At 44.5% G+C, this 24,265-nt stretch overlaps 1 protein-coding gene across 2 annotated transcripts in view; it reads left to right on the top strand.

The window, feature by feature from the left end:
- Nucleotides 1-12,717: 12,717 nt before the first annotated feature.
- LOC124721112 (trehalase-like) overlaps nt 12,718-24,265 on the top strand; it is a 254,065-nt gene continuing 242,517 nt past the window's right edge. For both annotated transcript variants that reach the window (XR_007006270.1, XM_047245930.1), the window contains exon 1: nt 12,718-12,823. Coding sequence is in view for 1 of the 2 variants with exons in the window: in XM_047245930.1 (XP_047101886.1) it covers nt 12,741-12,823 (83 nt within the window). In the remaining variant the exon portion in view is untranslated. The remainder of the gene's footprint in view (nt 12,824-24,265) is intronic.

The following is a 24,265-nucleotide window of genomic DNA, read 5'->3' as shown; positions in this document are numbered from 1 at the left end:
GCAATAAACCATAGCTTGATGTACAGCACCTCTCCTGTAGCGTTTGCTACCAGAGCTGGACGAACGTTTCCGTAATGCTTTCACGCCTACTAAACAAACCATGGGGAAAGGTACGGATCTCGTCTGGATCTTCTCGGTGCCCTCCATTAACACTGCTTGGTAAATGTCCAAGGCTGAGGAGCAATTTTCAAGCATCGGTCCAATGAGGGTTTTGTAAGCTACCTCATTAGTGGGTGGACTACTCTGCCTGAGGGTTTTTCCAAAGGATCTCAATCTGGCATCTGACTTGCAGAAGATTAGTTTTATGTGCTACTTCTACCTTAAATCACTGCGTACGCATACTACCAGAAATTTAATAGACGTGACTGTTTAAGTGATTGTTCCACAAATGTGTAGTCAATAACGGTTATTTTCGTCTTTTATGTGCAATATCCTTCATTTGTGTGCGTTGATGATACTTGCAGAAAGCTGCGAGCTTCAGCATGTCTTCTTACATTTCGCTACAATGTTCTAGTATTGCGACTTCTCTACACTGAACAGTATCAACCACGATCAGTCTCATGCAGCTTTCGAACTTATCATCTAGGGCATCTACACATACTGTCAACGGTACTATAACACTCCCTTGGGAACATGAAGCTCTTTGTTATTTAGCATCATGTACACATCTCCGTATTTAGCTTTCCCAACGAATACCAAAATAACTGCAGATGAATGCCAGAAAACTGTGTTTTATTCTTGTTTCCACCTGGCCTAGGCATCCTTCCCTATCGATGGTGCTGTCTAGGGATGTTACACCCTAAAAACGAATGGAAAAGAAGTTTCAATAGGCATGATCTGTTTGATCAGGTTGTTACCACCTAGAAAATTAAAGGCGTTAAATAAGAAGGTGCGCATGGTAATGTTTCATGCTAAGCACCAGATTTTGCTCTATGCTTAATAGGAGAGAAATACTTACTTAGCACACATCATTACCTTTCCTCCGGTATGTGTGAGCGTTGTGTCTGAGGCGTATGCGCTTTATGTAAATGTCTTTTATGTGCGTTTGTAAAGTATAGCGTTGTTCTTGTATCGTTGCTTACGATGAGAAAGAGTGAAACACCATGTTATCACACACCTTGTTCCTCTCCAATCATACTGTAACGTAGACTTAGAAAAATTCTAAATTACTGTGCTGATAAACTTCTATGTTATTTGATTTTCAAACAGCTGAGCAAAACATAACGTACTCAGACATTTCTCTCTTTACTTATTCTGGTCATTACTAAACTGACACACAATATTTTTAGCGCAACGCAATCTGACTTTCAATAATCCCTACAAAAGAATGGCCCTGACTAATAATAACCTATACCTTTCATGAATCACTTACCTCATAAAAATCTTCGTTACTCGAACTACTGCAATACAGCGAGCGCCAATACTGCCAGCTAAATAAAAGATTCTAACTACTGAAGGCACTACCAACTGATAGGCATAGTTAGCAAATGAAAGATTTTGACAGAGAACAAACACTGTATTTATCTTAATACTGTTCAAAAGTCACAATATATATATCTATCAATTCATGACATCTATGTTTACAAATTTTCTTTTTCTGACGGACTACCGTCCAGATCATCCGCTCTCAAAACCCTGCCATCTCTCTCCCAACATCCACCACTGCTGGCGGCTCACCTCCAACTGCGCAACGCTACGCGCTGGTCCCATCCAACTGCCCAACACTACACAAGCGAATATTCCAACAATGAGTCCAACCAGCCACAGACTGCACACAGCAAAGTCAGTGATTTTCATACGGAGCACTATTCGACGTTACCAACATAAAAACCTAAACAGCCTACTTACAATACAGCTGTTGCTGCCTGGATTAACGTACTATGGGATGGAAAGACGTCCATCACAGTGCCGCTTGTAGTCCTGTATGAGACACTGCGGATAGGTTTCGGAATTAATTCACCACAGAGGCGCACGGTCCGATGATAAGGTACTGTGCGCCACCCCCTTTAACCTCCACATTCAACATCCTGAGAATGAAAAAAAACCCCCCACCCCATCTGAATTTCCAGTCGGCTACCTCCGGGTCAACTGTAATTATAGTAGTGTAAGTCATCGACCTTGATCACGTATGTGGGTACCGGGAACCCGTGAAATTCAGTGAATTGCGTTTCATACAGTGAGCGATGTGAGTCTGTATTAGAAAATTTGGCTCTTACGATCGTACAGCCTTCGCGTCACGCTCTTTTATTAAGCCAATAAGCTGGTATCAAGAACCACGACGCTCTTCCTTTTAACCTTTTCGTCTCTCCAATTGAATTAGCATTGACCGAGCGTTGCATTTGGTCGCGGCCGGTTTCCGACCGCCGCAACGCGTCCGCCTGTCGGCCAGGCACGCATTCATGACGACACGCACGTACGCAAGCGTCTGGCTCGGTGCGTGTACGTGGGAGTGCGAGTAGGTGGAGGTTCTCCACACGCCATACTCGCCCACAGTGCGACACTGGCAATTACGTTGAGACCTGCTGCGCACAGCTGTCACCAGGCTGCCCGTTTGCTTCTCTAAACTCCTCACTCGTGTCTTTCTTCGTCGCCTGTATTCGACCTTCACTTCACTGCAGATTCAAGTACCAGCCATTTTACAGGAATTAACATCAATGTCCGTACCGTGGGTGGAATTAAGAGCTTTGTATCTGATAAACTGTTTCTGTTTCAATGGTTCCTTAAATCCGGCAAGAAATCACGATACAGTCCGAATGTTTAAACCACTAAGGCCGTCTTCTCGGGCGTCATTTTCTACACATATCTACCTGTATGGTACGTTGATCTTTAAGAAAGATCTTTCCACACTTAATGCAAACTTTTATGTTGCAGTTTAAGATTTAACAAAGCTCATATGTTTAAACTCAAGTTTTACTGTTCATGCTTCACTTTCCCACAAAAACAACCGACTGATCACATAATGGATGTTGTAGTAGTTGACTATCAATTGGTATGCTCCTCTTCTCTTCCCGTGCATATTCCTAACTGTCACCGAATCACTGTTCTTACCAGATAGTCCCACTCCTCAACGGCGATTCGACGTAGATCCCTCAGAGAGGTTGGTGGGTCACGTCATCCATAAACAGCCCTTTTCAATCTATCCCAGTCATGTTCTATAGGGCTCATATCTGGAGACCATGCTGGCCACTCATGTCGAGCGATGTCGTTATCCTGAAGGAATTCATTCACAAGATGTGCACGATATGGTTTCGAAATGTCGTCCATGAAGACGAATGCCTTGCCAATATGCTGCCGATATGGTTGCACGATCGGTCGTAGGATGGCATTCACGTATCGTACAACAGTTAGGGCGCTTTCCATGACCACCAGCGGCGCACGTCGACCCAACATAATGCCACCCCAATACAGCAGGGAACCTCCATCTTGCTGCACTCGCTGCTAAGTGTGTGTAAGGCGTTCAACCTGACCGGGTTGCCTCCGAACACGTCTCCGACGATTGTCTGGTTGATGGCATATGCGACACTCATCAGTGAATAGAACGTGATACGAATCCTGAGCGGTCCATTCGTCATGTTGTTGGGCCCATCTGTACCGCGCTGCATGGTGCCGTGATTGCAAAGATGGACCTCACCATGGACGTCGGGGGTGAAGTTGCGCATCATGCAGCCTATTGCGCACAGTTTGAGTCGTAACACGACGTCCTGTGGCTGCACAAAACGCGTTGCTGTCAGGGTTCCTCCGAGCCATAATCTGTGGGTAAGGGTCATCCACTGCAGTAGTAGTAGCCCTTGGGCGGCCTGAGCGAGGCATGTCATCGACAGTTCCTGTCTCTCTGTCTCCTCCATGTCCGAACAACATCGCTTTGGTTCGAGACGCCTGGACACTTCCCTTGTTGAGAGCCCTTCCTCGCACAAAGTAACAATGCGGACGCGATTGAACCGCAGTATTGACCGTCTAGGCATGGTTGAACTACAGACAAGACGAGCCCTGTACCTCCTTCATGGTGGAATGACTGGAACAGATCGGCTGTCGGACCCCATCCGTCTAATAGGCGCTGCTCTTGCATGGTTGTTTACATCTTTAGCGGGGTTTAGTGACATCTCTGGACGGTCAAAGGGACTGTGTCTGTGAAAAAATTGGAAATTTGTGGTAAGGTCTTGTGAGATCAAACTGCTGAGGTCATCGGTCCCTAAGCCTACACACTACTTAATCTAACTTAAACTATAGACAACACACACACCCATGCCCGAGGGAGGACTCGAACCTCCGACTTGGAGAGCCGCACGGACCGTGACAAGACGCCCTTAGACTGCGCGGCTACCCCACGCGGCTGTGTCTGTGATACAATATCCACAGTCAACGTCTATCTTTAGGAGTTCTAGGAATCGGGTTGATGCAAAATTTTTTGATGCGTGTACAATTTCAATGCGAGCAAAACATAGTTCATAAGTCACTGCTATTGCGTTTGTATAACAGCTCGTCTTCCACTCCGGCCGCGGCTCGCGGACGGGGCGCGTATGTTCTCTTCGTGTAGATGTCGCTCGAGCCGTGGTGTCGTTCTAGTCAGCATACTATTGGCTGACGTAGACTCACAGCCCTCTCTGCTGTAACATTCCAAGCCGACGTGCCGGAGCTTGATGTTACTCCGGAACACATTTTAGTTTGTCTCTTAAGACACCCAAAGTGAAATGATAAATGACGGGGTGGGCTTACTTAGAGGGCAATGTGAATAGCTACTGTAGTGTTCCTGGACACGCAAGGTTGATGTGCAATTTGATAAGAGTATTACAATGAAAAGTACATGCATTTGAGGATAATGATGGTTCTAAAACTCGTTTGGTACCTGTGTAACAAATTCCACCTTTAAATTGCCAGCATGAAGCTCTCTCGACAGGGACAGTCTGACTTAGGTGCCTGGAATTTCATTAGATCATATCAAAGTTACATTGGGATTATTCATTAATAAAGCTTCTTTTCCACAACTTTTAAAAGAGCTGTCCACTATCATCATTGTGTATTGGAAGTTCTATCCTCAAGCTGCGGCTACTGAATCGTCGTCATACCAGAAACACTTTAACAGCTCATTATTCTGGGGAAACATTCAATTAAGTGCCAGGGAATCTAATTCTCTCTTGGAAAAAAATAGCCTCGAGGTCAGAAGATAAGAAAATACAGATAAACATTGAAAATCAGAAGAGAAAAGTAGTTACTAGGTGAGAAATCCGATGCCTTGTCGCAGTCACACCGAGATTTCACGTTTAATTTTTATGTTTGACGAAGAGCGTTACAACTGACATTTTAGTAAGCTGTCAATAACAATCAGCGATCAGTAGATAATAGTATGTTTACCGCAACCTAATTGTGAGCAGTAGGATATCTCAGCACAATTACACAATGTAGCTTCAGGAAAATCGTTAACGTCGCCTGATATTGTTTCAGGTACAAGATTACCGCGCGTTACATAATTCGCCACAAAATCACTCACTGTGTCATTTAAACCATCTCTTTCTGAGTATCTCTTATCTTTGACCGCTGGGCACACGCTTTGTACCTCGTAGAACCATTTAACGAGGAGAACGCTTTTTATCTTCATCGACAATTAATAACTCTTTACCTACCTGTCTTCAATTTTTATTCTGTATATATTATAGTATGGGTTTTCTCAACTGTTTTAAAAGAATAGTTTGTTTCTGTTGAGGGATTTGGCGGTATTATCTCCAGATAGCACAGATTTCAAAACAGCGCAATACTTTAGGTTAAGCTGCAATTTGTCCCTCGTTATCAGTCTCTGCGCTCATATATGGTATAACACAGAGCTCGCCCTCGATAAAGAAGGAAGAAAGGAAGGTTAGGATCGAACATTTCGCCGATAGCTTGGTTATTAGAAATGGAAAACTAGTTCAGTTACAGAACGATGTGGGAATTAAGTGACCATAGCTCTCTTGTAGAAATTATCGTGAGGTGGGGGCGGGGTGTACGTGCTAAGTAATTAAGAGTAACCTCGTATAACTTAAATCAGTACCACAAAATTGGGATTTGAGGCTTTTTGTTGCAGAACACTAGTTCCTTATTTTAACCGTCGCGTCTCCTCGGTAAACAGCATCATATGAAGGTGCATATTGCATAGCACCTGTTTCCTTGTTGCTATGAAATTACGTATTTTTTTTTCTTACCCAGTGTATAAACTTTTCAAACACCCGTTAAGCTTACAGAAGATTGAAAGGATTGTTAATTTTTGTAAAGCACTGAAGTTCTCGCACTAGGTTGCGAGTTATTATTAAAAAGGTTGAATGTATATAAACTTGTGATCCGTTGATACACATTCGAGTAAAGATAGTACAGTAGAGATGCGGCAGCTGTTACCAGGACTGTATTCACGAAAAGCGAATGTGATCCGATAGAAAAATATGTAAATGGAAGAAACTGCAACAATAAGTAAAATACAAAATATATTTTGAAGTCAACGGCTAATTGGGGTTCGAGCTGTACAGTATAACACACAAGACTAGTAGATTAGAGAGGATGCGCTAATCTAGAAAATTCGGCGGAACTGGTGTGCTACTAATAAGACTCTTTATTCTGAGAAATCATTGAAATAAAGTCTTCAAAATCATTCATTTCGTTAAATCAAAGAAATTTCTGGAATCGTGTATTGGCTGGGGGAATTATTCTATTACGAACTTTTTCTGCCTATTTTCTGCATAAATATTTGTATGCTTACAGTGTCTACAGCGGTTTTTTATTAGCTCGAGAAGACATATTGCTGGTATTCGGAACTTATGGCATTTACTAATTACATTTGTAGTAATACCAGCCCTATTATGACTACAACATACCGACCTTCAGCTCGCCGCGATAAGAGAAGACTAAAGAGGGTATTTTAGCCCGGCAGCTCAGGTTTTGTAAATATCTGCGCTCCAATAAAGTAACAGGGAAAATTCACAGTGTGTGAATATAACACACTGATCAATGAACGTCGAGTAACCCTGCTGAGACAAATGGTTCAAATGGCTCTGAGCACTATGCGACTTAACTTCTGAGGTCATCAGTCGCCTAGAACTTAGAACTAATTAAACCTAACTAACCTAAGGACATCACACACATCCATGCCCGAGGCAGGATTCGAACCTGCGACCGTAGCGGTCGCTCGGCTCCAGACTGCAGCGCCCAGAACCGCACGGCCACTCCGACCGGCTAACCGCCCTGCTGAGACACTGTAGTAACTATTTATCAAAGGGTAATAGACCAATACATATTTTTATAGACAGTAATTAATCGTGCTTCCAGAACTGTATTTACTTATGATGTATAGCTTAATTAAGGAAAATATGCGAACAGCTATGTCAACAGACGCCTGCATGAAGATATTTTCTGATGTGATAGTGAGTCAAATTTTAATTCCGTGTTTCTGTAACAGGTATTTGTGAATATTACAATGAGCTGTATACTATAATGATTGTGGCTGGTAATGACAAAGACAGGGATAAAACTGATGTCCAGAATAATCTTCAGTATACAGGTGAAAATACTTATGGAAAGGCGCGGTTTGAGGTGCCATGTCACAATTATGCAGTCCCTCCCGCCGGAGGTTCGAGTACTCCCTCAGGCATGGTTGTGTGTGTTGTTCTTAGCTTAAGTTAGTTTACGTAGTGTGTAAGTCTAGGAACCGTTGACCTCAAAAGTTTGGCCCCTTAGAAATTCACACACATTTGAACTTTTTTTGAACTTATGGAATGCTGAAAACAGCGGTAGCGAGGGTGATGAAATATTTTGCTGTATTGCGTAAAGATCTACAGCAGGTCTTTTCTCGCTACACATTAAGACTAGCTTTTACTACCGATGTTAAATGCCCTGTTAAAACAGTTTGGGTGATGAATTGGACACACGTGAGGCATCTTTGCTTTTTCGGCATGAATTCCTGTGGGAGTGGGAATATCTGAAATTGTTTCTTGCGTGTAAGAGTATGTGACAGACAAGTTCACGTAATCAGAGTTTTATCAATAACGTAAACCTATTGTTTAATTTGACCATTGCGTTAGCCAAAATAATAACTTAGTATTATACGTATACATACAGTACAAATTACTGTGTTAGATAGTGTTCACTTCTCATATTTTATTCTACACTAAAAATGTGTGTGGAATCTTATGGGACTTAACTGCTAAGGTCATCAGTCGCTAAGCTTACACACTACTTAACCTAAATTATCCTAAGGACAAACACACACACCCATGCCCGAGGGAGGACTCGAACCTCCGCCGGGACTAGCCGCACAGTCCATGACTGCAGCCCCTAGACCGCTCGGCTTATTCTACACTGCTTGCAACTATCAGGCAAAAAGTGTTCTTTGAGTCAAAATGGTTCAAATGGCTCTGAGCACTATGGTACTTAACTGCTGAGGTCATCAGTCCTCTAGAACTTAGAACTACTTAAACCTAACTAACCTAAGGACATCACACGCATCCATGCCCGAGGCAGGATTCGAACCTGCGACCGTAGCGGCCACACGGTTCCAGACTGTAGCGCCTAGCCGGCCCGGGTGGCCGAGCGGTTCTAGTCGCTACAGTCTGGAACCGCGCGACCGTTACGGTCGCAGGTTCGAATCCTGCCTCGGGCATGGATGTGTGTGATGTTCTTAGGTTAGTTAGGTTTAAGTAGTTCTAAGTTCTATGGGACTGATGACCATAGAAGTTAAGTCCCATAGTGCTCAGAGCCATTTGAACCATTTTGTAGCACCTAGAACCACTCGACCACTCCGGCCGGCTCTTTGAGTTATGTTACATGGAATCTTAGTCGTTTCAGCAATAGATTCCAGCCACGACACACATAATTATCTAAAAGATTTGCAAGGTTTATTATAAATTGTAATTAAAATGTGAAGCCGTTTGAAAATTTTATCGGATGATCAGAGAGAGGTAAGGTCGATTGCAAAAGCGGTGGTGGGACGGCTAAAGTGCGACTTGCAGCGCGGTACCGCAGCGCGGCGCTGCGATCAGTAGGACGTGACTTGGCTAGCTTTCAAGGCGTTTCAGTTCTAATGTTATATTTGGACCCATAGACGTTTATAAATACTCTGCGTTCAGCCTTACGGTTTCAGCGCATATTTCCTTCGGCGCTGTAACATTTTTTTTTTTCATTCAGCAGTCAAACTCTGTCCACAGTCTTGTATTTTAGCACGTCGTCAGCGCTGAAACGATCAACATAGTATGCTATCGACTTAATGTGATCAGCTCTGACAAGCCAACAAACAGTGTTTCTCGTGTGGGATTTTCTCATTGCCTTCTTCATCACCTTTAAACAGCCCATGGGGAGGGAAACGTAATATGGTCTCTAACTTCAGCACATGACCTTTCAAGACCTGTCTCTGGCATAAATGTGAGTTTTTAATGGCTGGATACAGAGCTTCCTCAGAACCTTTATATAAAAAAAAAGATAGACCTTACTATTACACCAAGAGGGAAGTAATTTCAGAGGGAGTTCAGTACACTATTTTTAAGAAGAATGGAAGAATGAATCGCTTGAGATCCCAGTGTGAAACCATAGGTTATGGTCCACTTGAGATATGCAGACTAAGACGATCTAACAACGACGCAGCAAACGAGATAACGCCTTGTGGTTATCGTTTTGCTGCCACCGTCAGGTGGAGCTTGACGAAGGATGTTATCACGTGTCGGTCACGCGATTCGTTTCGAAAGAGATGTTCGATGGCATGACTGAGATACTCTGCTGCCACAGATCGCCGACCTTGTCGTCTTGCGCTACGTCAGCTTGAAAGAATCGGTTCACGAGACGAAACCAAGGCTGTCCTAAGGGCGTATTAGCTGAAACCAGACTGTATTACATATTATTCAGTAACAGTTACCGGAATCGTTTGCATGCTCCCAGAAAAACCTAACTATACTTGCAAACGTATTTCTGCTCTAATTCATACACAATCAGTCGTCTAGCGTTACATCATTTGGCACGCTCCGGCAGCAACAATACCGGAGCTTAGTCCACGAAAATTTACGAAACGTTTATTAATCTGACTGCTGCGCTGGTGAATGTAGACTCTACTATAAGTATTGCAAACATGAAAAACACTTGAGTGATGGCACTTCGCTATACGCCGTGCACTGATCTGCGGAGTGTACTTTTACATTTAGACTTTTTCCATTTTTTTAAAAATTAAATGAGGCTAATAAATATCGAGTAGTGCCTACATTTTATTTTGACCGCATTCGTAATGCAAAATGGAGAAATACGTGTACATATATATTTTTAAAAAAAGTTCTATCTATGAAACGGATTGTTGTTATTCCATCTACGATGTATCTCAATGAAGTCTGGAGTGTTTTTCAGTCAGGGATCTTTGAGCGCCGGCCGGGGTGGCCGAGTGGTTCTAGACTCTGCAGTCTGGAACCGCGCGACCGCTACGGTCGCAGGTTCGAATCCTGCCTCGGGCATGGATGTGTGTGATGTCCTTAGGTTAGTTAGGTTTAAGTAGTTCTAAGTTCTACGGGACTGATGACCTCAGAAGTTAAGTCCCATAGTGCTCAGAGCCATTTGAACCAATCTTTGAGCGACCACATACCCAAGGACAAATGTTTTTGAGCTTTTATTTCATTAACATTACCGATTGTAGGAATTTATATCCTTCTTTTGATGGGTACATTCTTATGGGTACTGCATGCTGCAGGCGCTCAGCGATATTTCGTGTGCTGCGGCGATGTGTTCTATTGATCAATTTTGAGCCCTCCAACATAAGAGACCACATGCTATGTCTAACGACGACGAACAATGCGCACGTCCGCTACATTTGATTGTTTCACACGAATACTATATATTTCTACCAATATAATTCGCAACTACAAATGTGTGTTTCATAACTAACTACCGGAAGATAAATTATAATTTCTCATGAGCATTTTTTCTGGTTTTGATCTCCTTCAGCAATCCTTAAACGATTTATTGGTTTAAATAATAAGATGAAAACTACGACTTCCTATTTGGAAACGTTTTCTTTCAGTGAAGGCACATTTTGATATCGGTATGGAGCGTCAGTGTGTTTAGTACCTGTGAGGCTAAGGTAACAATAAATGTGGAACAAAAGCATTACCGCCATGACACGGAAGTTTGAAGTTCCTCCAGCGTCGTGGTCATAAGAGATAAGGGTTCATCATTAGGATGACGAATGATTTCCATCGTGGACTGTTCAAAGGAACCACCCCAAAATCTGGGTGGCTGAACGGAGTTTTAAACGCGCGTGTGCTGTATTAAAAACTGCCGCGCCTAGTTCAGATCCAGAACTGACTGAGAATTCTAAAATAATTATTTATATGACTTTAAACAACCGCAGGAATTGATTTACATCAGCTTGTGTCACTGTAGCTCAACATGTTTCTTTTTCTGTTTCGTGGTGTTCTCATCAGTTTATTTGAAGATGGACAGCACATTGGATTCTTGGTAAACATTAATCTGTAAAACAATACTGTTATGTCACAGTAAGTCTACTTTTTTATTTACTTTTAAAAATCGTCAATGGCAATATTATTGTGGATTTCAGTTCTGTCGTCTCAGAGTAGCTTATATGAAATAATAACACGAATTATTGTGCTTAAGTTTTTCAGTGCCTTAAGGCATTCATGATAAAGATCACTAGAAACTAGATAGACGGTAAGTAAGAATGTTAAACTGAAATATTGTAGCTGCCAGTATGACAGACAGGCACTATTCCTTTGAACAGTCCCGCATAATGTGCCTGAATATGGAGCTTTGAAACAGTGTACAATTAAAGTGGCAAGCAGTAAATACAGCAATTTGGATAGAGAAATAAAAAAGGGAATAAACAGTACATATTTTACGCTATGAAAATGTGAAACTGAATTCTCAAATGCCTTTGTTTTGATTTTAATTCCAGAGAAGCTTTCACTGTAACTTTTGCATCAGAAGGGGGAAAAACGCGCAGTTTTAGGGTTTTTTTAAATGGATGTATTGGGAATGTGGTCGATTCTGTTACTGTAGTCTGTAACTTGACTACAGCTGTAGAGAATTTCCCGCTCATTGCCTATTCTCTGTGATAGATGCCTTGTCACGTTCAAGAAAGGCTTAAGATACGAGCTGCTTTTGCAGAGATCTTGGCACAGATGAAAATACGCGTCCCAAAATCGACTCCAAAGACTCTTCTATTGTTACAGATTTGAAAAGCAAAGAAACTAACCGATATCGACTATTGTTAATGTACTTTAGTGTGCTAACGCTTGCGTGGAGGTAATTTCGGACATTATAACTGAAATATCAGGATGACAAGAAATAAAGCGATCCGGGAAAGAAGCGTCCCGCTAGCACTACTGACGTGGGATCTAAAGGAAACGATTGCAGCATGTTTTTTTTTAAGGAAGTGACAGTGCGTCGCCTACTATACTGTATTGCATCGAGACTCCACTCGGGAGGATTCCGGTCAAGACGCATCTTTTCGGGCAGCGGCGGAGGTTGCGCGATCACGTAGGCGCAGGCATAAGGCGTGCGCCGATCTACTAGGCTCAGCTTCGCCGAATTGTGCCTTTCCCCGTTGCGACACCGCGAGATACGTCACGAGGGAGTGTTCGTCTCGCGCACCAATAGGAGCGCGTGACGCTGGAGGCTCGTCCGAGGTAGGCGACCAATGGGAAGGCCGGGCTCCTGACGTAATGCTACGACCCTCAGGCGCTCGAGCGGCTGAGCCAGTTGAGAAGATGCGTGCCTACCGAGAGGTCGTGGTTATGTTGCCGCTGGTGCTGCTGCTCCTGCTGCTGCCCCTGCCGCAACCGTCCGTGTCTGCCGAGAAGCCGCCACCATGCAACAGGTGAGCACGCACAGCTCCTTACTCTCCGTAGCTTCTCAGGCTGAATTGCTGTAGAAATCTTTGCTGGGTACAGTTTTCAGCCTGCAGGGAGTTGTGCCCTCTGCTTTTTTACAACTAACTTTTGCTATGGTACTCAAGTTCAATGTAAATTGCACATTTACAGTGCAGTAGTTAAAATGTTCTACCATTTTGTAGAACAGCTAGCTTTGAATATAATATTCGTGGCTGCCATAGATATGAAGCAAATGTATTTATTACCAAGATTTGCGTTAAAAGTCGCTCGCATTATCATCTAACTTGATGTCCTATATCTCTGCGGCTTGTGTTCAAAATTATCAGCTTGTTAGCGGTGGATATTCGAAATGTTTAGAAACTGCAATTCGAATTTTTACTCCAAAGTCTGCAAATGCATAGCCTTGCAGGAACGAAATGAAACAGTTCTATGCTCCTCACTACAGGTAGAAAAATTTTAATGGTCACTTACTTCTCTAATACTAAAAGGTCGGCAAAATTGTGCAAAAATCTGTGATACTGGTCATTCAGAGTGTGACAGCATCGTTCCATAACCTGTGGTTGCAATATCATATCCATGTATTACTCTGCACAATAGTTCATGCGTCGTATTTCTCATATACTAAAGAAGGTAGTCATTTGACATTTTTTAATGCATGGCTGAAAAATTGCAATTGACCAGGAGCTTGCAAACGAGTTTCGTTAACCACGTGCTATAGGTTTTTTTTTTCGCGTTTTAACCGACGATTATCTCCGTCCTGTTGCGCTGTGCTTTGGACTTGCTGTTTATTCCAAACGTCCTCTGTGCTTTGGACTTGTTGATTATTCCAAACGTCTCAAATATTTAGCTATCCAGTGACTTCTAAATCGAAATTTCGCATCTGTCCATTTCTGATGTCAGCTGTGTGACTCTCATGAGACTACTAGTTTAAGGGCATCCGAGAAAAGAAAATGAAACTCTTTTAATCAGAAGCGGTCGTGAGTGGTTTCTGCCATCAGTGAATTCGGTGCTGTTTTTCGCGGTTTGAAGCTGCACTGGCATCGACTCAGCTGTTGCCAAAGTTGTGTTGGCGACGGTACAGTGTACAATTGTCGACCTTGGCTGTCGATCTGCACAATCAGGCGCGATTGTCACTCGGCCGCCCTGCCACTACCTGCCTACTCACTTTTGCCGTCAACTGTCGATCAGCGCCTTTTGAAACTCAAAATTTCGGAGACTTTCTGCTGCTTCTGAAAAGATTCGCCTCTATCACAGTGGCTTTAGCAGCGTTGTTTTCTATATCTCGGTAGCTCTTTGCACAGTCCCGTAAACGTTTTTGTAGTTGCAAATCATCGTGCTCATTCTTTTTCTTATCTTACAACTGAACGTTTCGCACGATTCCGACAGCTGTTGGTATTTACTTCTTTCGCTGTGCTGCTTATTTCACCTACAACTTTCACGCATATTTCATTCACCGCCAAGTCAAAAAGTTCGATTATTTCCATAATTTCTGCGATTCGCTTGTCAGTAGGTTTGCGAGTGCTTTCAATTTTTGCTCTGTTTTCAATATTTTCTTTACAAATGCCAATTACGTTTGAGTCTTCATTTTTTTGTGACGCACCATGTGTTTATCTGTAGATGGATAGATGTGGTGTTGGATTTCTATTTTATCTTCATTACATTTGCAAAAAAAAAAAAAAGGCTCTGAGCACTATGGGACTTAACTTCTGAGGTCATCAGTCCCCTAGAACTTAGAACTACTTAAACCTAACTAACCTAAGGACATCACACACATCCATGCCAGATGCAGCATTCGAACCTGCGACCGTAGCGGTCGCGCGGTTCCAGACTGTACCGCCTAGAACCGCTCGGCCACCCCGGCCGGCTACATTTGCAGATTTTGGATTTTATATTTTATTAATAACTTTCGTTTCCTGTTTTGTAATGATTCCTATTTCAGGTCCGCCGTGGATTTCATCGTTCGGACAACAAAACGTTACTGTTTTATTTTCTTTTTATATGTATATACATTTCATTACCGACCAGTGAAGATTACTTTCCATGGAAGAAAGAAAGACTGCGTTTAACGTCCCGTCGAAATCGAGATCATTAGGGACGGAGCACAATCCCAGGTCCTGTCAAGTATGGCGGGACAAATCGGCCGTGCCCTTTCAAAGTAACCATACTGGATTTTGCCTGGAGTGATATAGGGAAATAAGGAAGAACCTAAATCTGGATAGCCGGAGGAGGGTTTGAACCATCGTCCTCCCGAATGCGATTCCAGTGTGCTAACCACTGTGCCACTTCGCTCGGTGATCGTGTTCCATCTCGACATCTTCTGTCGTTGTTTCCAACATTTTCAGCATCTTTTTCTGTTGTACAAGCAGTCTCAGACCAATATAATATCCACGGTGAGGGGACAACCTAGGCAGCACCCATCGAGTAGCACCGTGCACTAGATATCAATCATTTAAGAGGATCGAACTACAAATGTAGACTGACAACAAAATTAAACGATTAAATCTTCGGAAGCACGTAATTGTCTCCCATTGCAACGCATAAGATATAAATTCGGCTCAGAGCTGCTTACAGCCTTCTTCGGCAGTGACGCAAAAGCGTGGCACCCAGCGACGTCCCCCTCGGGCTCGACGACACTTCAAACAGCAAGGGGTCGACGCGTGCGAAAAAAAGACCGCAGCTCAGAACTTCATGTGAGCTACAAAGTGGATTATTGATGTCATATTGGCAGGAAATTTCACTGCAATTTTGTCCAACGGCACTGCGGGCGTGTCACACGATGGGTAGGTCGTCGCAGCCCCCATTACCCAGATTTCACCCCTTTTTTGACATCTCTGCGATGAATGTCAGAACCGCGACACACAGCGTTGAAATCACGGAGTCTTTCTATGGGTGGCGAGGAAAACGTTTGATATACACTGACGCTCAGTATCGACACGGAAAAGCCGCAGGGCATGGCAGACAGCACGTCAATGGTACCACCCCTTTCCCTGGGGCGTCGATTCCCACACAATTCGCGGTCGAAACGATAGTTCGCATTCCGATGAGCAGCTGGAAGATATTCTTGACAACCTTTGACGCTGCTGGCACTCTCGGACGTTTCAGTCTTTCTCTAAGGACATCGTGGGGTTGCATCCTCACTGAACGTGACCGCACCCCTTTGGAGTGCAGCACGATCGTATATGTTGCGCTCGTGTAGATGATGGAACCACTAGGGACCGTTCAAAACCATTCGGCTGAATTTAAACGTGATCCACAGCAGCAAAGAGTACTTACGCTTTTTCAGCGCTCCTGCTTCTCGCCCTCCTGTACTGTGATCACACGGGAATGCAACATTAGCATGTGTGTGAATAAAACAGCAGTGTCCCTCTGACCCATACCCCCTGTTCGGGAACACCCTCGGTGACACCAACGAAACTTTGTTGAGCGCGATACAAATGTACCTGTCAGAAGCCTAGCGACTGCTCTAGCGCCTTCAGGTAGGCAAACCGCACCCCAACGGAGGTCGAAGGAGTCACCTTACTCTCAGGCGCTGGAGCAGCCCCGGGTTGATTTGGTGTCGAAATTTCTGAAAGTGAAACTGAGGGTGTTGCCGAACTGGAGGTGGGAAGATTTTAGAGGGAACCTTTGTCGTTTTATTCACACAGAGGGGTTAAAAAGGTGTAAGTCCCATATCCTGCTTCATATCAAGTTTAAATTTCGAATGGTTCTGAACGGTCCTAGCACGTCCATCCTGTACACGAGAACAAAAATTTCGGCCGCGCTGTACTCCAACGGGGAGCGATCACGTTCACAATGGGGACGTAGCCCCACAACGTCCTTAGAGAAGGATTGAAACGTCCGCAGGTGTCAGCAGTGTCTAAGGCTATAAAGGACATCTTCCTGTTGCTAATCGCACTGCGAACTGTCGTTTTAGACCGCCAAATGTGTGGTTATCAACGTCCCCCGGAAAGTGGTGGTTACTTTTACGCCCTTTATGCCATCCTCTGAAGCTTTTTCGTGTCGATTATGAGTGGCGGTGTGTCTCAAACGCTTTCCTCGGGCACCCATAAGAAAATCTCGTGATTACGACGGTGGGTGTCGCGGTTTTGACCTTCATCGCAGAGATGTCAGAAGAAGGGATGAAATGTGGGTAATAGAGGCTGTGACGACTTTCTCATCGTGTGACATGTCCACGTTGTCGTTGGGTAGAGCTGTTGTGAAATTTGGTGCCAATGTGACATCGATAGCCCACCTTACAGCTCACTGGGACTTCCAAGCTGTAGCCTTTTTTTCGCACGTATCGACACCTTGTTGTTTGAAGCGTCGCCGAAGTCGAGGGTGACGTCGCATGGCCCCACACTTTTGCACTATTACAGAGGAAGGTTGTAATAACATTAGAGACAAATTTCAAACTTAGACGCCGTAACTGAAACCAGTTTTGGGATTTCGAGAAAGCGATTCCTTAATTCTGTTCCGCATTGTATATCTTACGCTCAAGTAGGCTATTTGTAAGTAGTCTCATAAGATGAGACATATTTCGTTTCTTTATCTGTTGTCTTATGTGGTATGAAAAAAAGTGAGACGCCGAGCAAATGGCGTACATTTGAACCGTATCACTCAACATCGATAGGTAATATAATATATAATTTTCATGCACCAGAGAAAGCAACTACGGCAGTTTTATATATGTTGCAATTATCGTCTTCGTAAAAAGCTATAAACCAGTTTCAGTTAGTTACATGTTCTAGGGATCATTTATGCGATTTTTAGTTATGTGACACATGAATTATTATACATACTATTTACGGAAATTAATTTTTACCCTCTAATACAAAAAAAACGACGTACCATAATGAAATCGGTAGATATGATCTGCATGTACAGACAAACAAATGATTAAAATCTTAGAAAAACTGGAGGATTTATTCAAGAGAAAGAGCTTCACAAGTTGAGCAATCAATAACGCGTTTCTCTACCTCTGTCCCTTATGCAAGGAGTTATTGCGATTGACATTGATTGATAGAGTTGTTGAATGTCCTCCTGAGGGATATAGGGCCAAATTCTGCCCAATTGCTGCGTTAGATCATCACAATCCCGAGCTGTTTGGAGGACCCTGCCCAAAATGCTTCGAACGATCTCAGTTGGGAAGAGATCAGGCGATCTTGCTGGCCAAGGTAGGATTTGGCAAGCACGAACACAAGTAGTAGAAACTCTCGCTGTGTGCGGGCGGGCAATATTTTGCTGAAATGTAAGCCCAGGATGGCTTTTCATTAAGGGAAATAATATGGGGCGTATAAAATCTTCTACGTATTGCTATGTTGTAAGGGTGCCGCAGATGACAAGCAAAGGGATCCTACTATGAAAATAAATGGCACCCCACACCATTACTCCTTGTTGTCGGGGCGTATGGCGGGCAACAGTTAGGTTGGTATCCCACCGCTGTCCAGGGCGTCTCCAGACACCTTTTGATCGGATATCGGGGCGTGGAATCTCACTGACTGGAGCAGAACTGTCTCCAGTAATGAGCCCCGCTTCTAAATGTGCCCCGATGACTAGCGAAGACGCCCCAAAGGGAGGTGGGTTACCAACATGATTGTCACCTGCCATACATCCCGACACCCTGGAGTGATGGTCTGGGGTGCCATTTCTTTTCATAGAAGGGCCCCTTTGTTTGTCATCCTCACAGCTTTATGTCGACAATATTCTACGCCCCGTTTTGTTGCATTTCATTGCAAAACATCCGAGGCTTACATTTCAGCAAGAAAATGCCCGCCCGCACACGGAGAGAGTTTCTACTGCTTGTTTTGGTTCTTGCCAAACCCTACGTTGGCCACGAAACTCACCGAATCTCTCCCCAGTTGAGAACGTTCAAAGCATTATGGGTAGGGCCCCCCAACAAGTTCAGGATTTTGAAGATCTAACGCGCCAATTGGACAGCGTTTGGTTCGATGTCCCTCAGGGGGTCATCCTACTACTCTCTCAATCAATGCCAAACCGCATAACTGCTTGCAAAAGTGGCAGAGCTGGGCCAAGGTGTTACTGACTTCCTCAATCTGTGGAGCTGTTACTCTTGAATAAATCGTCCAGTTTTTCTGAAATTAAAATCATTTGTTTGTCTTCACATGTAGATCATATCTACCGATTTACGTCCCGTTTGGATCATCACTTCATGGTCCATCCTTTTTTTACGTCCTAAAGTGTATGTGTGGCTAAATCCTACCCACTTACAGATGAGCTTTAAGATATCGAAAACTAATTTACAGCCGTGATTACTCAGAAGTCCGTTCTTTTGCTGTGAATACGCTATAGATTTCTAAATTAAAAATTCATATTGGAATGACAAGAATGACAATAGGAAACATTTTCAGTTTCAAGTTAACGTCATACTTTTCAGACAGTTTGTACTGTTGGGGAAGGAAGCGAAGATTTTTGTCGCAGCATAGCGCACCACTTGTCAAGTTAAAGTCAACTTGAATGATGAATAATGAAATTTAAACTTCCTGGCAGATTAAAACTGTGTGCTAGTCCGAGACTCGAACTCGGGACCTTTGCCTTTCGCGGGCAAGTGCTCTACCGGCTGAGCTACCCAAACACGACTCATAACCCGTCCTCACAGCTTCAGTTCTGCCAGTACCTCGTCTCCTACCTTCCAAACTTCACAAAAGCTCTTCTGCGAATCCTGCAGAACTAGCCCTCCAGGAAGAAAGAAGTGCTAGTTGTGCAAGGTTCGCAGAAGAGCTTTTGTGAAGTTTGGAAGGTAGGAGACGAGGTACGGGCAGAATTGAAGCTATGAGGACGGGTCGTGAGTCGTGCTTGGGTAGCTCATCCGGTAGAGCACTTGCCCGCGAAAGGCAAAGATCCCGAGTTCGAGTCCCGGTCCGGCACATAGTTTTAATCTGCCAGGAAGTTTCATATCAGCGCACATTCCGGTGCAGAGTGAAAATCTCATTCTGGAAACACCCCCCAGGCTGTGGCTAAGCCATGTCTCCGCAGTATCCTTTATTCCAGGAGTGCTAGTTCTGCAAGGTTCACAGAAGAGCCTCTGTGAAGTTTGGAAGGCAGGAGACGAGATACTGGCAGAATTGAAGCTGTGAGGATTGGTCGTGAGTCGTGCTTGGATAGCTCAGTCAATAGAGCACTTGTCCGCGAAAGGCAGAAAGATCCTTAGTTCGAGTCTCGGTCTGGCACACAGTTTTAATCTGCCAGGAAGTTTCATATCAATGCACACTCGGCTACAGAGTGAAAATTTCATTCAGTAATGAAATTGGTTTTATGGAATATTGTAATTATCGACATTAGTACTCAGTTTTAATCCCGACTGGTTAGGAACAAGTTTCAAATTAATAGTGCGTGCATCAAGCGTCAATTTTTGCAGGACTTCCTGCATTTCACTACACATATCTGGCTTTGCAACTTCCCCGCGTACGACAGCATCATTTGTGAATAGCCTCACGTAACTCTGAACGTTATCGGTTCTTATAACACTGCCTTTCGATACCCCATAGTTTTCATTACATATGACAGTTTCTCACCGTAAAGAACTAAGCACTGAGATCTATCTACAAGTAAGTCCTCAATACGATATATATAAGTCTGATATACCCTGAGAGCTTATCTCTCTTGACAAGACGCTAGTCCGAAAGTAAATCGTACGCCCTCAGGAAGTTACGACGAACAATATCAACTGGGATGCTCTTACCTAATGGCTTCTGGATCTCATAGAATAACAGAGCGAGTTGAGTTTCACAAGAATGCTTTTTGCAGAGCCCATGTTGATTTTCTCAGGATAGGGTATTTTAATTTTCCATGTTCTAGGGGACTTCGCATCGTACTTCTGAACAATACGGGTACTGCAATATCGTATCGTATTCCTCTGTACTGGTGCAAAGGGGTTGGTGAGGGGAGGGGGGGAGGAGGGGGTGCAACCCTTCGAACAGCAAGGTAATCGATACATCCGGAAGAAAGGCTATAGCTTGGAAGTTCCAGTGAGCTGTAAGGTGGGTTACTGATGTCATATTGGCACCAAATTTCACAACAGCTCTGCCCAACGACAACGTAGACATGTCACATCATGAGAAAGTCGTCACAGCCCCTATTACCCACATTTCATTGCTTCTTCTGACATCTCTACGATGAAAGTCATAACCGCGACACCCAGCGTTGAAATCACGCGGTTTTCTTATTAGTCACCGAGGAAAACGTTTGCGATACACCGCCGGTCAGAATCGACACGAAAAGGCTTTAGGGGGTAGCATGAAGGGAGTCAATGAAACCATCCCTTTCCCTGGGGCGTTGACACCAACACATTTCGCAGTCAAAAACGACTGTTCGCAGTTCGATGAGCAACAGAAGGATGTTCTTGATAACCTTTGACACTGCTGACAACCCTCGGACGTTTCAACTCTTCTCTAAGGGAATTGTGGGACCATAACACCACTGAACGTTACTGAACGCCTTTGGAGTACAACTGGACCGAAATCTTTGCTCTCGCGGACAGCATGGAGTCACTAGGAATCGTTCCAAACCATTCGACGAAATATGAACGTGATCCGAAGCAGCAAATGGTGCTCATGCTTTTTCAACCCTCCTGTTTTCCACTCTCCTGCGGCGTGATCACACTGGAGTGCAACATTAACACGTGTGTGAATTAAACAGCTTATGGTCCCTCTAAGACCCTACCCCCAGCTCGGCAACACTCTCAATTCCACTCAGACACCTTTTTTTGATCACGTTCGAAACGTACCTTCAGATAATTCTACGCCACATTAACCTGGCGGCTACTCCAGCGCCTGAGGGTTAGGTAACCCCTTCGACACCAGATGGTTGGAGTTTGCCTTCCTTAAGGCACTAGAGCAGCCACCAGGCTGAACTGGCGTCGAAGTTCCTAACACATACGAGGGTTGTTTGGAAAGTAAGGAACGATCAGTCGCTAAATGGAAACCACAGTGAAAATCAAAACTGTTGTCTTTGCACATTTAGCTACACCTTCGGGGTACTTCTCTACATTGCTCCCGCTCCGACTTAGACATTTGTCGGAGCGTTATACCAAATTTAAAACACCATCGTCATAGAAGGCAGCCGCCTGTGCTTTCCGATAATTCTCATCGCTGGTCTATAGCGCATAGCCTGCGTCCAAATGTTGTCTTCGTATCCAGCGTTTCATGTGAACTGAGATGGCACTCAGGACAAGCCACTTAGGGCTGTGTTGTGAGTGATCGAACACTTCCCATCGAAAAGGGTGCAGGAGTGTCTTCACTGCCCCTGCAGAGTGCGGCTGAGAATTGCCATGAAGAAGGAAGTGCGTGGCAGTTGTGTTAGGTGGGCTGCATTCAATAAGGCGTAGCCTCTCAGCGGGCCCTCCTACATGGCGGGAGATATTGTTGTTCTAGGCACCTTTAGTCGCTCACAGTGCGCTCACAACTGAAAAGAGCGTCTTGATGCGATCGATGGGCATACTAGAGACACTGCCCAGAACATCTGTGAAAAGCCTCGTCGGATTTTCACAGTGGTTTCCATTTCGCGACCGATCGTTCTTTACTTTCCGAATAGCCATCGTACATTTGTATCGTGCTCAACGATGTTTCGTGGATGTCACAGAGGGTGTTAACAAATGTGGGGGAGAGGGGGGGAGAGCGGGGGGGGGCGGGGAGTGGGAGGGGGTGCTAGAGGGCCTTTTTGCCATTTTGTTCATTCACATGTTCATGTTGCTTCCCTCCTCCCTCGCCCCTCTTTATCAAGCCACAGGAAGGCTGAAAAAGCATAAACACCATTGGCTGCCCAGGATCACGTTTAAATTTCGACGAATGATTTTTAACGGTCCATAGTGGTTCCGTGTACCAGAGCAAATGTTGCGATCGCACTGCACTCCAAAGGGTTCAGATCACGTTCAAGAGGGTTGCAGCCCGACAATATCCATAGAGTAGGATTGAAAGGTCCAGGGAGAGGCATCCGTGTCGAGCGTTGTCAAGAATGTCTTCCTGTTGCACGTCGTACTGTGGACTGTCGTTTCCGACCGCGAAATGCTTGGAAATCAAGGAGCCAAGGGAAGGTGTGGTTCCACTGACGTCCTTCATGCCATCCCCTAAGGCTTTTCCGAATTTCTTCTGAACGGCGATCTGTCTGAAATGTTTTCCTCCTCCAGTCATAAGAAAACCGATTCGAGGGTTGTTCGGAAAGTAAAGAACGATCGGTCACGTAATGAAAACCACAGTGAAAATAAAAACTATTTTCTTTGCACATTTAGCTACACCTTCCGGGTACTTCTCTACATAGTCACCGCTTTGACTCAGACATTTGTCGGAGCGTTATACCAAATTTACAACACCATCGTCATAGAAGGCAGCCGCCTGTGCTTTCCGATAATTCTCTATGCTGGTCTATAGCGTGTAGCCTGCGTCCAAATGTTGTCTTCGTATCCAGCGTTTCATGTGAACAGAGATGACACTCAGGACGAGCCAATTAAGGCTATGTTGTGAGTTATCGAACACTTCCCATCGAAAAGGGTGCAGGGTGCAGGAGCGTCTTCACTGCCCCTGCAGAGTGCGGCTGAGAATTGCCATGAGGAAGGAAGTGCGTGGTAGTTGTGTTAGGTGGGCTGCATTCAATAAGGCGTAGCCTCTCAGCGGGCACTCCTACTTGGCGGGAGATATTGTTGTTCTAGGCACCTTTACTCGCTCACAGTGCGCTCACAACTGAAAAGAGCGTCTTGATGCGATCGACGGGCATACTAGAGACACCGCCCAAAACATCTGCGAAAAGCCTAATCGGATTTTCACAGTGGTTTCCATTTCGCGACCGATCGTTCCTTACTTTCCCAATAGCCCTCGTACATTTCTATCGTGCTCAACGATGTTTCGTGGATGTCACAGAGGGTGTTGACAAATGTGTGGGGAGGGGGGGGGGTAGCGTGGGAGGGGGGATGGCGGGAGGGGGTGCTAGAGGGCCTTTTTGCCGTTTTGTTCATTCACATATTCATGTTGCTTCCCTCCTCCCTCACCCCTCTTTATCAAGACACAGGAGGGCTGAAAAAGCATAAACACCATTTGCTGTCCAGGATCACGTTTAAATTTCGACGAATGATTTTTAACGGTCCATAGTGGTTCTACTCCGTGTATCAGAGCAAATGTTGCGGTCGCACTGCACTCCAAAGGGTTCCGATCACTTTCAAGAGGGTTTGCAGCCCAACAATATCCACAGAGTAGGATTGAAAGGTCCGGGGAGTGGCAGCAGTGTCGAGCGTTGTCAAGAATGTCTTTCTGTTTCGCGTCGCACTGTGAACTGTCGTTTTCGACCGCGAAATGCTTGGAAATCAATGAGCCAAGGGAAGGTGTGGTTCCACTGACGTCCTTCATGCCATCCCCTAAGGCTTTTCCGAGTTTATTCTGAACGGCGATCTGTCTGAAACCTTTTCCTCCTCCAGTCATATGAAGACCGCGTGATTTCAACGCTGG

This window comes from Schistocerca piceifrons, chromosome X (genome assembly GCF_021461385.2).
Source record: "Schistocerca piceifrons isolate TAMUIC-IGC-003096 chromosome X, iqSchPice1.1, whole genome shotgun sequence".
Taxonomy (NCBI): Eukaryota; Metazoa; Arthropoda; class Insecta; order Orthoptera; family Acrididae; genus Schistocerca; species Schistocerca piceifrons.
The sequence above is the reverse complement of the archived record's forward strand: the minus strand, read 5'-3'. Positions and strand labels throughout refer to the sequence as shown.